This window comes from Sus scrofa, chromosome 4, assembly GCF_000003025.6.
Source record: "Sus scrofa isolate TJ Tabasco breed Duroc chromosome 4, Sscrofa11.1, whole genome shotgun sequence".
In the NCBI taxonomy this organism is placed as follows: domain Eukaryota; kingdom Metazoa; phylum Chordata; class Mammalia; order Artiodactyla; family Suidae; genus Sus; species Sus scrofa.
Window position 1 is genome coordinate 19,396,506 of NC_010446.5, and position 15,926 is coordinate 19,412,431.

At 40.4% G+C, this 15,926-nt stretch overlaps 1 protein-coding gene across 15 annotated transcripts in view; it reads left to right on the forward strand.

Moving 5' to 3' along the window:
* Positions 1-15,926, forward strand: part of ENPP2 (ectonucleotide pyrophosphatase/phosphodiesterase 2) — a 113,678-nt gene that overhangs the window by 76,691 nt on the left and 21,061 nt on the right. For 8 of the 15 annotated variants that reach the window (XM_005662883.3, XM_005662884.3, XM_013996523.2 and 5 more), the window contains 7 exons: positions 1,130-1,255; positions 5,026-5,057; positions 5,773-5,900; positions 8,301-8,388; positions 8,553-8,640; positions 9,733-9,917; positions 12,535-12,586. In XM_005662883.3, coding sequence (XP_005662940.1) covers positions 1,130-1,255; positions 5,026-5,057; positions 5,773-5,900; positions 8,301-8,388; positions 8,553-8,640; positions 9,733-9,917; positions 12,535-12,586 — 699 coding nt within the window. The remainder of the gene's footprint in view (positions 1-1,129; positions 1,256-5,025; positions 5,058-5,772; positions 5,901-8,300; positions 8,389-8,552; positions 8,641-9,732; positions 9,918-12,534; positions 12,587-15,926) is intronic. The other 7 variants (XM_021088984.1, XM_013996524.2, XM_013996526.2 and 4 more) reach the window with 1 other exon arrangement.

Consider the following 15,926-nt stretch of genomic DNA (forward strand, 5'->3'; position numbering starts at 1 on the left):
TGCTATTTTGGGATAAATTTTTCTCTATCTTCCAATTAGTATTAAAAAGAAAAGGGGGGGAGGGTCTGGATCTGGGATCCCAGCAGGTACTACTTTGAATTTAATCAGATCTGGGTTACTTTGGGTTATATTTCTTTATTCCAAAACCTTACGGAATCCTTTCAGAATCATTCGTGTTCCCTCTCTTAAAGAATATTCAGATATTGGATTGTGCAAAGCAACATGTCATGCCTTCATAGCTCCATCTCATCGCATAAATTCTGAAATGACAATAAAGTTCTCCATAGTTTATGATTCTAAGTTTTGCATTTGTTTTGTTTTAATTATTTTTTAACATTGATCAAGAAATTTTCCTTGATAGGAGGCAGGAAACAAATTATGGGTGGGGACAATATTTGGTTGGTTTAAAAAATTCCCTACCTAGACCTTTTTGGTATCCTAGTTGCTAGCCTTCAGTTTTGACTGATTACCTTGTTTACAGCTTGTTTTCAACGTTATTTTGTTTTTCAGTTTGGGTGGTCATTAGGGCTGACATTTTTCTTTCTCATCTCTTGTTGCCAGTATTGTTTTTTCAGTAACATCCAAGGCCACCAGTGGAGGCAGATTGAGGACTGGTGATTATCTGGTATTCAAATCAGGAGATATGTTAGAGAGAGAGAGCTGGAAAATGACATTTTATTAAAAGAGATGCAGAACTATATATTCCAGTTACTTACACCACCCCCAGCTGGGAAGAGTTTAAAGTAATCTAGGATTTTTTTCTTTTTAAAGAATACATCTTTTGCATGACTGTGTAAATTTTTTTTTTTTTTTTTTTTTTAGAAGATCATGGTTATTTCCTTGTCTTGCTGTTTTTGCTGAGTGACTTAAAATGGCAATTGAGGTGATGCCTTTGCAGCCTTCTAGTGCTTCAAGATGATAGGACTAAATCTAAGCCTGGTGAAAAGATTATATCAAGAAGCATCACAAAATTCAAAGTCAAGTTAAGAAATCTCAAAAGAGAGGGATCCTCACATTAAGTTGTTAAAAATAAATTAAGGAAATGCCTGAATATTATTTTTTGTGTCTGCATTGAGATGTTAATTTTACAGTTGCCTGAAAAGAATTTTTTCTTTTCCTTTGCCCCTAGGAATGGAAGATGTCACATGTGATAGAACTGAATTCTTGAGCAATTACCTGACTAATGTGGATGACATTACCCTAGTGCCTGGAACACTAGGAAGAATTCGACCCAAATTTAGTAATAATGCTAAATGTAAGTTGCCTCTTAACATGCTAAGTTGTTAAGGTGGTGATTTAGTGGAGAGAGACAGGGCTTGTTCCCTGAAGGCGGGCTCACTTGGATGGAAATCCTGGCTCTGCTACTTCTTTGCCTTTATTTATTTATTTATTTTTTCTTTGTCTTTTCTAGGGCTGCACACGTGACACATGGAGGTTCCCAGGCTAGGGGTGTAATCAGAGCTGTAGCCACAGCCAGAGCAACCTGGGATCCAAGCCACCTCTGTAACCTACACCACAGCTCACGGCAATGCCGGATCCTTAACCCATTGAGCGAGGCCAGGGATCCACCCCGCAAACTCATGGTTCCTAGTTGGATTCGTTAACCACTGAGCTATGATGGGAACTCCCGTGTCTCTGCTACTTCTGAGCTTAGTAAACTTGAATAAATCATTTAAACTCTAAACCTCAGGATTTTTTTTTTTAATCTGAAAAAAATGGGATCATGATAACAGCTAGCTCATAGGATTGCTGTGAAAATAAATCTATGTATATCATGTAGAATAGTTCCTGGCCCATGGTAGCATTATGTAAATATTTGCTCTTGTTTTTATCATGTGGAAAATACACTTAATTTGAGGCATGTGTATAACCATAAACTTCTGTTTACAAGAGAAAAACTTTCCAACAAGAGGCTCAGGCTTACTCTTCAGCTGAAGCGAGGGAGTCCATAGCATAGTGGGCAGAACCTCTCTCAGAGACTCTCTTGAACCTTTCTAGAAGCCTGGTTAAAGGGGACTTGTCACCTTTGTAAAAGTGATTGACAGAACCCAGGAGGAGAAACTCTGAAGCCCTTGAAAAGTGGCAGCTGTTTTGAAAGATTAGAAGTAAAATAAGCAGGACTACTCTTATCACTTATGTTTTACCCATTCGGTTATGCTATACCACTGACAAGAACTTTAATTTATGGGCTAAGATGTTTTACACGCTGCCCAACCACCTAGCTTCTGAGAAGCTTGTAGTTTTATTGGAGACATGCTGCATTTTGGAAAAAGAAAATCCTTTAGCATTTTTAGCCTTGGGAATAAGACACCATTGGCACCAAGCATAAAACTTTGGAAAATTAAGTTTTTCCCAAACGAAGTTCCTGAGTCAACACAAATGGGAACTGTTCCAAGGTCAGCTCCAGGCAACGTTGTGAAATAAACAGAACGGTGGTGTCTTTGCCTTCTCTTTTCTATGCTTTTTTTGTCCTCTGTGTCCTCTCTTCTCTTCTGTTTACTTGACATAGGCAAGCCCTTGCTAGAGTCTTGATTTAGTATTTGCATTTTAGGGTTTACGCCAGAAAGTTTTTGTCTAATTTGAAAGGTGTTTGAGACACCAGTAAAAGTAATAGGGAGGTTGTTTTGGGGAGGGGAGGGAGAAATAACTTTCCTGGTAACGAATCCATGAGGATTCGGGTTCGATCCCTGGCCTCACTCATTGGGTTAAGGATCTGGTGTTGCTGTGAGCTGTGGTGTAGGTCACAGACACGGCTCAGATCCTGCATTGCTGTGGCTGTGACATAGGCTGGTGGCTACAGCTCTGATTCGACCCCTAGCCTGGGAACTTCCATATGCGCCGGGTGCAGCCCACAAAAGACAATAAGCAAACAAACAAATAAATAAATGTTATCATTTAACCAATAGTTAAATGTCTTGTATTTTACAAAACGCATTCATACATTTTGAGGGAGACAGTAGAGGGAGGTAGTGAGGAGCACGGACGATGGTGGCAGATGTCTGGGTTCAAATCCCAGCTCTGCCCGCTGTTCTCACTGTGACCTTGGGCCAGCTACTTAGACACCCTGTGCCTCGCCTGTAGTTTCCTTACCTGTAACTTAAGGATTGCTGGGAAGATTAAATGAGAGATCATCTACATATCACTTAGATTAGTGCTTAGCACAGAGTCAAAGCTGTATAAATGGTAGTTATGGTGCTGGATATTTTCGTCCCATCACTCTTTTAGTCAGACACATGACACATCTTACTGCATCCTTACAAGGGCCCTGTGTAATAGGTATTATCATCTTCTGTAAACAGCAACCAAGGCTCAGGGAGAGGTATAGTAATTGGCTAAGTGTATGACAGTAGGTGGTAGAGCTGGAGTAGAAATACAGAGGCTTTGCTAATTCTTAAATACCACCCTGTGCTGGGTTTCTCTTCCGCTCTCTGGGAGCTACTAGCATAAGAGGGCTGAGTATTTCAGAGTTGAAGGATTGGTGTCACACACATGGACTCAAGCATTTGTTTTCTCCTAGAGATTCTCTGGGATTTATCTGAGCACAGAATTGCACCGTGCTATTTATTTTTCTCCATTATTGAAGACTATGAACTGACTCTTTTTGGTCCCTTTGAGGACTGTGATTTATGAGGCCACGGAATGGAGAGGTTCAAAGTGTCTTGTTCAGGCAGATGGCCAGATAGGTCCCAGTGTACATGTCCCCCGTCCCTCCTCCACCACCTTCTAAATGCCCATTGGCTTAGTGAGGATTCTGATAGCACCTACCTCCCAGAGTAGTTGTGAATGATCAGAGGGACAGTGCCTGCAAAGCGCTTACAGAGAGGCTGCCTGTGATATGGATGCAATTGGGGTTAATTATCGTTGCTACCATAACTTATTTGCTTGCCATGAAAAAATGGGCAACTATGTTTTAACCCCAATTTAAGTGGAAAGGAATCCACATTTATCTTTGGATTTCATCGCTTTAGACATAAGATTCTGAACATTGCCTGTGAAGAGTGGATACTTAAACGCTGCAAGGTGAGCTTATTCATGCATTTGCAGCAAATGTGGAAAAATATTTATTTATATTTATTAGCAAATGTTTACTGAGTGCTTATAATGCACCAGGCCCTGGGGATGCAGCAGGAAATGACAGAGACGTGACCTGCTCTACTGATGTTTAAATACCAGAGTGGGTGCCTCATGACTGCCGGTATCTCTTCTGAATGCTGCTTCCCTTTTCTGCTGATTCTGTAATGACATGCTGAAGCAAATTTTTTGAAAACAAAACAAAATCCAACCAACCTACAATCTCCTCTTTCTTTCCACACCCCCCAAAAGGAGACCTTCAGATAATATAATCCTGTCCACAGTTTATACACAGCCATCATTTACATAGTTTTGCTTTTAGCTAGTTCAGGGTATTGACTAAAATATCCTTTGTTTGCTGGTAGTGGAAATAGAGGAGATGCATACATGTGTGTATCTGTGGCTGGAAAGGGGGCAGCTACCTATGTAATTAGACCTGTGATGTAACTGAGAAAACAAAACTCCCCTTAGGAAAAAAAAAATAACTCAATGGATTAGAAGATTCATCTTAAAAGTGGATGATCACTTGTTTCAAAAATCTGCAGATAAATAGCAAGTTACATTAAAAGCCCCAAATGCTCAGTTTAGTTCCTGATGTTAAATTTCAAACAAACTAAATCCAGGCTCCAGAGGGACCATTTGGGAGAGGTTACAGCAGCGATTTACCCAGCAATATCCTGGTGCTCTGAAAGGAGGAATTCTCTTCCAGAAAGCTTGATCTGGACTTAGTAGGGACATTTACCATAGAAATTGTTCCACTTATTTAGCTGCATTTCATTTCCTGAAACAGTGAATACCTACACACAGTTTGACATATATTCTAAACAAAATCTAAGGTGATAGCTCTTCTAGGAGAAAAAAAAAAAAAGAATCGAGTCTCTTGCTGCAAAATTAATTTCTCCCTGTGATGGTTGTCAACTTTTTTGAAATCTTTCTCCTTCTCTCTTTGAACAGATGACCCTAAAGTTATTATGGCTAATCTCACGGTAAGTGCTGCATGTCGCCAGGCTTCTGCCCTTGGAGGGTGTTCCACACTCCCACCTCTGGTGTTTGCCTCCTCTGTGGGAGGAAAGGGACATTTTCCTCACTGCCTTGCCATCCTGTATATTTGTTTCCCTGAGAGCTTTCAAAACGTCTGGCCTGTGGACAGCTGCAGGCTCCCTAATGGTCTTGGCAGTGATACAGAATGAGATTATTTGATCTTGCCATGAGATCTGAAAAGTATTCATTCATGATTAAACAGATCCTTGCTCTTTCTGAACCAGATCTGCCCACCACCCTGTTCCATCCTTTCCCCATCCAGGACAGAGACCTTACAAGCACGTGAGACTGTAACCACACAGGCCTGGACATGCACCCTCTTCCCTTCCACCCCACCTTCCCACCCCTTGACTTGGGAAAAGTCTTAACTGCATTGTGATTTGCTCTTGGTGGTGGCCTTACGAGTCAGGAATGTATCTTAAAAATGTCTAACTCCCCTCTGATAACCTTCCACGTCTTCTTCAAAGTTATCTAATCCTCTTTGAAATCTATTTGTTTTCAGCTTTTGTTATTTGATTATGGGTTACTAAATTCCACTTATCCACTAATTAGCCTTTTGTTTTTTTAACTTAAAACCTCCTTCATATTTTTAGAGAGTGAATGTCTTGGTCTTTTCTTGAAGTCGCTCCATCTAAAATTCAACGTCCATTCACATTTCAGTGTAAGAAACCCGATCAGCACTTTAAGCCTTACATGAAACAGCACCTCCCCAAACGTTTGCACTACGCCAACAACAGAAGAATTGAGGACATCCATTTACTGGTAGAACGCAGATGGCATGTTGCAAGGTAAGCTGGGGATGGGCTGTCCCTGTTTCTCATCTTATAACCACCACCTTGGCAATCAGAGTATTTTAGGGCCCTTAACCATGATAAAAAGAAATCGCCTTGTTTGAAATTGTGCTGTTTCCGAAGAGTTTGTGTGCTAGCTGAACAATCTGTCTCTGAGACAGTACATCTCTATGTTCCTGATCTTAGCACTTCCCTGTCTCTTCGTAGCCTCTTAGTGCATCTTTGTGTGTTTGTCTCTCTCTCTTTCATTTTTCAAACTTATGTTCTAGCCTCTGTTCTTATTACTTAAGTAAGTCAGAGGTATGGCTGGGACATTGCCTTATCCCACTGGACTAATTTGGACTCCCTTGACAAGACTTAGCCTGTTAGTGACATTTACAGAAGAATTCAGAAGATGTTGTTAACCTTCAAACTTCTGTTACTGTGGGCATGTTTTTCATTGCTTTAAATATTTCAGATGTTTGCTTTGTTTTGAACTACAAAAGACTCTCCAATATGGAAGAGACGATTCCTTGCTCTTGACTCTGGTATAGAATGTGTCTGGAAGCTCTAACCTGTTCCAAAGAGTTGATAATCAAAATCTTAATCCCTTTCGCTCAGACCTGGGAACAGCCTTTCCCACTCACTTTGGCTCTTTCTCCTTAAGAAAAGTACTGTGACTCAGTCTGTAGTAATTACTGAACACCTACTAGGTGCATTTGGGCTATGTACTTGAATGAGTTTACAAGGGAGAGAAGATACCAAGAAAATGTTGGTCCTCTAAGAGCTTGTATCAGCATGGGACATCTGGGGACACAAATGTGATAAATATATAAATATCTTACAGGAATAGTCTCGGGATACATAGAGTTAAATATACAGTATTATGAAGAGATATTATACATGGTCTAGAAATTATTGAAATCAATTAGAACAGACATGGGGAGTATTCAAGGAAAATTTACCAAAATGTGACCAGCATGACTTGGCTGGGTGTATCAGAACATGGGATGGCTTGGAAGAGAGAGCAAATTTGGTACCATTGGTAGGTTTAAGTGAAGAAAACTTGAGAGTTGAATAGGAGTTCAGTAAAAGATGCAGACATTTGAGCAAATTGGCAGAGACCAGAGCCAGGCACTTTAATTGGCAGTAAATCTTTTCAGTGTAACTCTTTTGAGTTGTTGAGGCATATGCACATATCTTATTTTTCTGAAGCTGAAAGTACTTTTCCTAAGAGCAAGGACCCCCAAGTTTAATTTCCTTGTTTTTCCCCAAGCATTTTACTTCACTTTGATATACCTGTAGGCACTTAGCAAATACTTATATTAATAAATATGAAAATGTTTTGGAAAAGTGCTACCTGACCCTAAGCAAAAGGCATCTTCCAGTCACAACAAAGAAGTTCAAATAGTTTTGATGTCTAGAAAGCAAGTTTTCCTTTTATTTCTAAGAAGAGGTGCTGTCTAGATGAGACTTGGCTCTTGTTAGCTATGCCACTGTTACATATGTTATGTGTACCCCTTAGCTATACTCTCTAGTTGTATTACTCGGTAAGTTTGTTGACAGGTAAATTTGTATGCAAACTTTGTTTTATGGAATGCAGATCTCCATTCTTTGATTAAACATCACATATTTTAAAAGGGCCAACTGTGTGCTTGGCATTGATTATAGGTAGGGCTGGGTAGAGAAGTGAGCTAGACAAACACGGTCCCAGAGTGGAGAATCTTACAGCCTTGGAGCTGGGGACGCACATGGGCAGATAGGTGAAGGTTTATGGCAACCCCACATTAAAAAAATCTATCAGTGCCATTTCCCCAACAGTAATATTTTGTTATGATCTTTATTTTTCCATTATAGTTGATTTACAGTGGTTTGTCAATTTCTACTGTACAGCAAGGTTACCCAGTCATATATATATACATACATTCTTTTTCTCACATTATCCTCCATCATCCAACAGCACTGTTTTTAATTAAGGTATGTCCATTGCTTTTTTAGACACACTGCTATTGCACACTTAATAGGCTATAGTATAGCATAACTATAGCTTTTATATGCATGGGGAAACCAAAAACTTCATGAGGCTTGGTTTATAGAGAGATTCTCTTTATTGCCATGGTCTGGGATGTCTCCAAGGTGTGTCTGTACCTGTGACAAGTGCTTCACTCAGTGCAAGCCTGAGGTATGAGGAGGGCACCAGGACTTCAGGTCCCCATTTGTCCTGGGCTGATGGTCAAAGCAGAAGCCCTTGGGGTGAATGAGCAACAGCATCTTTTCATCATCACAGGGATGATGAAATTAAAATGGAGATGAATATGCTGGTGAAATCCACTTCTTAGAGACTTTAATGACCCTGGAAACTCATTCAAGTAGAGTGATTTCCTGAGAAATCCTGACTGTGCAATTGTTTCTCTCTAGGAAACCTCTGGATGTTTATAAGAAACCATCAGGAAAATGTTTTTTCCAGGGAGACCATGGATTTGATAACAAGGTCAACAGTATGCAGGTATGCTCACAGAACCGTGAATTGAAGTCTGTTTTAGCGATTCTCAGAAGGATGGCGGTGGTGGTGGGAGTGAAGCTGGCAAAGCATTCATAAACTGAGGAAGGGGCCCTGCTGGCTATTGGTAATGCCTAATTTTTTCTGTTTGTTTTCTTTTCTTTTGGAAGACTGTTTTTGTAGGTTATGGCCCAACTTTTAAGTACAAGACCAAAGTGCCTCCATTCGAAAACATTGAACTTTACAATGTTATGTGTGGTAAGTCACTTATTTAATCAAAACCAAGAAAACAATCTAGAGTGAACATCTGAACTTCTTCAGCATCAGAGAAAGAAATGAGGTGTCTATTTTCTGGGATCACCTCATCTTTTCATGAAAAAAAATGTTGTCATTTGCCTGTTGGTTCAAGGGACAGAATATCATCCCCTACTAAGGCTTCTTTGTCTTCCTTCAACAGTTGACTAATGGGGAGTTTTCCTCGTGTTGCTGTTGGCAGGCTCTGGCTGATCTAACATAGCATTCCAGTTTGACACCACTGGTCAGAGGCCGGGTGAAGCAAGAGCTTCCTCCCACCTCCATTTCTCGCATTGCAGCCCAGTTAAAATTTTGCCAGCTTGCACCCCGGCCAGCTATTTATGTGCTCCTAATTATTTTTCTTCCTTGAGTTTCTAGTTGCTGAATGAGGACAACTTTTCCTATTTAGTAAGGGAGTGCCAGTCTGGTGGTTAGAGGGGGAGTCTGAAAGTCGGGTCTCCTGGGTTCTTTTCCCATCTTGGCTGCGAGCTCTCCTCTCCCTGCCTCTCAGCCTAGGCAAGTCACTGTATGCTCGCTTGGCAGCCACTCACCAGCTATGAAATCAGCCCGTTCATTTCACAGCGGCACTTCAGGGCACAAGGCCAAAGCCTCCTCTTGTCCCCGTCCTTCTGCGGAGTGCATTAGAGGGCAGCCTAGAGGTTATTATTGATTATAAGTCCCACTTCAACATGCGGGATAAAAAGTCTCATAGAGAAGCAGAAAGGCAGTGATGCAGACACTGATAGTCTGCGGGTTATAACTATCACAGGCATAGGCGATCACTAAGTGAGGCCCTGTTCCTTCACTCTTTCTTTTGGGGGAATGTCTCTCTATAGAATCAAGCGATGAACATGCTATTTCAGAAAGCTGTTGCCAAGACATGATCAGACAAGAATGGTTTAGGATGTAAGACATGAGCCTGCCATCTACATTGTATCTGATGTTTTATTTGTGTTCCAAGTTTTCAGGCCCTTGGAAGGTGAATGGCCTTGACGCTCACCATATCTGATCAAAAATATTTACAAAGAACCCGCCCCTCTTCTTTCTTCTCATCAGATCTCCTGGGATTGAAACCAGCTCCTAATAATGGGACCCATGGAAGTTTGAATCATCTCCTGCGTACTAACACTTTCAGGCCAACCATGCCGGAAGAAGTTACCAGACCCAATTATCCAGGGATTATGTACCTTCAGTCTGATTTTGACCTGGGCTGTACCTGTGATGATAAGGTAGAGCCAAAGGTAGAAATAATCTTTTATATTTATCATGGGGGAGCCTGTTGGGAGTAGAGCAGTGCTGTCCAGTAGGACTTTCTGTGATGATAGGAGTGGCCTATCTGTACTGTCTGAAATGGCAGTCACTGGCCAGATACAGATTTTGAACACTTGGAACTACATTTTTAATTTTGTTTCAGTTACGTTCAATGCAAAGAGCCATATGTGGCTTGTGGCTACCATCTTGGACAGCACAGGCGTAGAAAATGAAGAGCAGCAAGTAAAATTCATAATGCTCTTCTGTGGAGTCATAATTCCCAACCAGACATTCTTTTTTTTTCAACCTGGATCACATGTCTATCCTTCATGGTCCCAATAGGAAACAGATGGCCCAAGCAGAAGAAGTTTTTCAAGAAAGTTTATAGGGATTGTTTCAATCACAGTTAATGAGAAGACTCTTTACCAAGGCTGGGCAGGGTAGAGGGAAATCAATAAGGGGCAGGGAAGCACCCTGGGGCGAAGAGGATACCTATCCTAGGCCTCACCAAGAAAGGAAGGGAGCAGTTACAAGCACATGGAGAAAGAGCTGTAGCGGAAGGAACTATGGGATTTTGTATGGGTGCAGGAAGCACACATCAATCTGGAAGAGAGGAAGCAGGGGGAGTAAATCCTTCCTCCCCAACTCCTGCCCATGCCTCTCATTGCTGGAGCCCAGCCGGAGGGCAACTTGCTCTGTCCCTAGAGGTCAGTCTTCCAGGGCACAGAGCAGAGAAGGGTGCAGCGGGCCGGGGGCGGTAGTGCAAATATGGACTACCCAGCACATTGTATTTGGACAGTTATCGAAACAAATAACACATGTTCAGCAGTGACTTTCTTATTGGATTTTATGTTGATCAAAGACCTTTAGAGTTGCCAATCAGTACTTCTGACAGCAAGATGTACCCAGTGTTACCACACTGAGTTGATGGGATTCCAACACAAAGCAAAGAAATCCATTATTTTTGCATGTGTGGTTTGATTACAGGCAAATGTGTGGCCTTTCTATTAGACCTCAGAAAAGTGGAAAATAGTTTTCCTACTGGCCTGTCCCCTCCCATGCCATGTGCTACCTTCTAGAACTCCTAGGGGCCCAGGATGGGAGGAAGTTTTCTCTTCTTCCTTTCCTCCCCTTTTTAATCCTTCCCACTTTAGCTCCTGATGAGAAACAGGGCTAATTGGTATAAAGTAGGTAATTCTAAGACCTCAGCTGGAGGAGTTGAGTAGCCAAGTCAATAGGCAGTGATCTTTGAAGTGAATTCCAAATATAATTTTAGAGGAATCTATTAGTTGTATCTTGTTTTCTGAATTACCCTTTTTTTTCTGGGGAACAAGAAATCTTTTGGTTATTTTTACCTTAAACCATTTTAGAGGGATTCTAGATCATCTTTAACTTGTCAAAGGGTTTCTCCAAGAAACTACTTCCCTCTTCTTAAAGAAATACAGACATACTGAAAAGGTATAGAGATTAATAAAATGAATATGTCAGTGCACACATTGTGAGAAAGAAAATATTACAGATGGGGTAGAAGCTCTTTGTGATGTGACACCCCAAGCCCAATCCCACTTCCTTCCATCCCCAAGGTAGCTAATATCCTAAATAGAGTGTGTAGAATTGCCATGCAGGTTTCTTTGCTTTTGCTTCAGACATCTATCTCTTAAATAATATATTAAGAAATCGTTGGTATAGTTCCCTAAAATAACCTATAGTTTTGCATATTTTATATTTTTATGTAAATGCTGTTATACTATATGTATCCTGCATTTATTTTTTCATTATTATATTTCTGAGGTTTTTGCATCTTAATACATGATGTTTTAGCTCATTCATTTTTAATGGTGATAGTTAATATTTAATTGTATAAATATACCGTAATGATTTTATTCACTTCCTTATTTGAGAATGTTTGGTAATTTCCAGTTGATAGCACCTCCAAACAAAGCTGCAGTAGACATTATTGCAAATATCTTTTTGTACACATATGCTAGAGTGTCTCTAGGATATATAGTGGGAGATAGAGTTGCTGAACCTTGACTTTTCAGAATTGCTATCATTACAGTTCAACTTGAGAAGAAACAATTTTGGGGAGTTCCCTGGTGGATCAGTGGGTTAAGGACCTGGCATTGTCACTGCTGTGGCTCGGGTTATTACCGTGGCGAGGATTTGATTTCTGGCCTGAAAGAACTTCTGCTTGCCAAGAAAAAAAGGAAAGACAGAAAGAAAAAGAAATTTTAGTTTGGGAAACACTTTAGTGTACCTAGAGGTTAATCCGAAATAGTGAGGCAATATTCAAATTAATTTACGTTATGTGCCCCGATCATCATATCAACACTGGAGGTTGGTACCATGATTATCCATGGTTTTAAGGAAAGGAAACAAGGTCATGGAGAGATTAAATAACATGTTCATGACCATAGGTCACTGGGAAGTGGAGCTTAAAATTTCAATTTGAGATAAAGTAGTAATACGCTACAGAGCTTATGATATTGATGAAGTTTAGGATCCTGTTTTGAATTTAGCTGGGTATCAAATAGGGAGAAGGGTGCTAGAAAGCAAGAACATTTCTGACTTTCTTTCTTTTTTCTTTTTTGGTTTTCACATGTGAAGAATAAATTGGAGGAACTCAATAAACGCCTTCATATAAAAGGGTCTACTGAAGGTAAGGAATTGATGGAAAAAACAGCAGATAAGTTTTGTTTGCTAGTTTTCAAAAATTGGAGAGACTTCTTATTTACTTCATAGTGTAAGCACAATATTTTTTAAAATTCGAATTTGGATTGCAGAGTGATTTTAATACCATCTGGCAAAGGGTCTTGGTTTATTCTATGTACACGAGATGCCAACTGTGTAATAGTCAGAAAAGTTCCATTACCTTTTTTTCCCTCAATAGCTTTTAAGCCCTCTGAAAAACAGACATACCATTGTGCATCTGATGGGTCCTACGTTAAGGTGCTGATGGGGACTTCCATAAATTATTATAAATGGGAGCAGCTGGGACCTCAACTTACCAAGCTTACCTACCTGGAGAGTCAGTGTGTCTATTATGGGGAGGGATGCACAGAAGGAACCAAATCAGAGCTCTCTCTTCAAATAAGAATTATTGGAGTTTCCATCATGGCTCAGCAGAAACAAATCTGACTAGTATCCATGAGGATGCAGGTTTGATCCTTGGTCTTGCTCAGTGGATTAAGGATCCAGCGTTGCTGTGAGTTGGATCATGTGTAGGTTGCAGACGTGGCTCAGATCTGGCATTGCTATGGCTGTGGTGTAGGCCAGCAGCTGCAGTTCTGAGCCTGGGAACCTCCATACACTGCAGGTGAGGCCCTAAAAGACAAAAAACAAAAAACAAACAAACAAAAGGATTATCTTGAGCCCTAACTCATTCTCCTCTTATTTTACATACGATAATAACACTCCTGTATGAGTCAGTGTTTGCAAGCTTGTGATGAAAAAAATATCTCAGTGCTTTGTGCATTTCTTGTTCATATTTCGGGATACTGACTATAGGTCAGGAGTGGCTATGTCCCATGTGTGCTTTTTATTCTGGAATCCAGGCTGAGGGAGCAGCCCCTCACTGGGACATGTCCTCATGGCAGAAGGAAAAGAGGAATGTCAGAACCATGCAATGGGTCTCAATGCTTCTGCTTTTATGAGGCATTTGTCACTGCCGATCATAGCTCACTGGTGAAAGCAGGGCACGTGAAAGCAGTGGAGTAGTGAAATATATTCTTCCCATAAGGACGCTGTCCTGCAGACCACTTGGCAATGGGGAAAAGTATACAGTCCTTGTATACTTGACAAAAGGGCAGTAAATAGTTAGGAACAATAATGAGATCTACCACACAAACTCTTTCTTCCTTCTGGTTTCGAAATTCCAGAAAATTAGAAGAGATTGGAAGAGGGAAAAGCTTCTAGGCCGGTTACCACAGCCCAGGAGTTAGCATCTCATAACAGCAAGGGAAGGCCCAAAAATATATGAAAAAGAGGACAGAACTCAAGCACAGCAGCCCAAGTCCTGCAGTAAAGATGCACACAGTCAAATTCTCTGGAGAGCCCTTCTTGAGTTATTAGGTTACATCTGGTTCTGTTTATCATATGTGCTGTTTCCAATCTGATTAAGTGAAGGTTGAGGAAACCAGAGGAAGATTTTATTTACTTGACTGATTTTCCCTCTTTGTAAAGAGCTTCATCTTTTTTCCTTCTTCCCTTTCTGCCTCACCACCCTCCCTCTTCTCTCTTTTGATGACAGAACACGCAGACTCTTTGGTGTGTAATTGGATGAAAACAGCTTTGGAGATAGGACTTAGCTGGTGGAAGGGACCCAGATCCTTCACAAACTCTGGAAGTGATTTGAAACATTTGAGGAGTTCTCTCTGTGGCTCAGTGGGATACGAAGCTGACATAGTATCCATGAGGATGCAGGTTCAATCCCTGGCCTTGCTCAGTGGGTTAAGGATGCTGCATTGCTGTAAGCTGCAGTGTAGATCACAGATGTGGCTTGAATCTGGCATTACTGTGGCTGTGGCGTAGGCCAGCACCTGCAGCTCTGATTTGACCCCTAGCCTAGGAACTTCCATATGTCACAAATGTAGCCATAAAAAGCAAAAAAAAAAAAAAAAAAAAAAAAAAAGAATGAAACATTTGACATCTAACCTCTGTAGACTACCGTGTCATTATAATTGGAAAACTTGAAATGCTGTGCCAAGACCAAGGGGTACAGGGTCTCATGATTTGAGTTTTTCAAATATTCAGTCACCAAGGTAAAGAAACATTAATTACTGAGATGTTTTTCCTCCTAGAGTCACTAACGAAATAGTTCATTATGATAACTTGGAATAGATTCTTGTGTTTTTACTGATTCAAGCTTTGGCTATTCATGGTCATAAAACATTTCCATCTGGGAAAAAATTCCTGCATTTAGTTATTTGGCGGCAGTGTCCTTATGTGACAAAACCAGTCCCACAACTCAGCCTGAATAAGTCGCCTCAAAATTCTAAGCATGAAAAGAAGAGGTGTCTTCTAGATGAATTGCTGACTCTCAGGGCTGGAAGGAGCTATAGGTAGTGACTTCACCTCTCCATTGCTCTGCTTAGAGGTATATAATAAGTTTCTTCTATAATAAGAGATATATATATATGTGTGTATGTGTGTGTTATGTAATAAGAGGTATATAATGTGTCTTATTTATAGATGATTCTATATCACCGAGGCTTAAACTTTATACATTCATGGAAAGGGACCCTGCGCTGGGCATTGATTTCTCTGAGATGTCTGGTTCTGTCAGCCATGTCACCAATAGTGTCTAACGTGTGACGTCACAATGGTGACAGGAACTGTTAGGGGAGGTCATGGTAACACATCTTCTTCATCCACTCACGGCCTGGGCAGAACAGCCTTTAATGATACAAGAGAGACTTTGTTTTTTATTATAATTAGTAGTTTAATGTTCAATAGGCTTTTTTGGTAAAGTTGTTTAAGGTCACATAGCATTGTATGTATGCATGATAATGGCCATTTATAATCACCAAAAACTGGAGTGATAAAGAGAGATTTTATTACATGAAATGCAAATAGTTATATATCGTTGTCTTATTATGTGCAAAGCATTTTCTTGTTTAGATTCTAGAATCTGTGTAAGCCAAAGTGTTCTCTCTCCTGACCCTTTCTCTGTGTCTTGGTCTTTGTCTCCTTCCGAGTCCTGTCTCAGTCATTTCTTTAGCTTCAAAGTAACATTTTCATAGTAACTTTATGGTGTATGAATATCTAGTGAGACTTTAAAACTATTTTGCAGACCAGTAAATCCTATACAAAGTTAATTGTTTTTATTCCTATTTTTTAAAAAATACTCCTGTAGATAGCTAATTTTTTCAGAATAAACTGCATGGCTTGCACATTCCATTTGTAACATTCGTATGTAACTGTTTTAATGTCATATTCTTAGAGCCATTTGGTCCTCTATCCCAAACACACATGAAAAAGCTGTACACTCCCAATGGCGA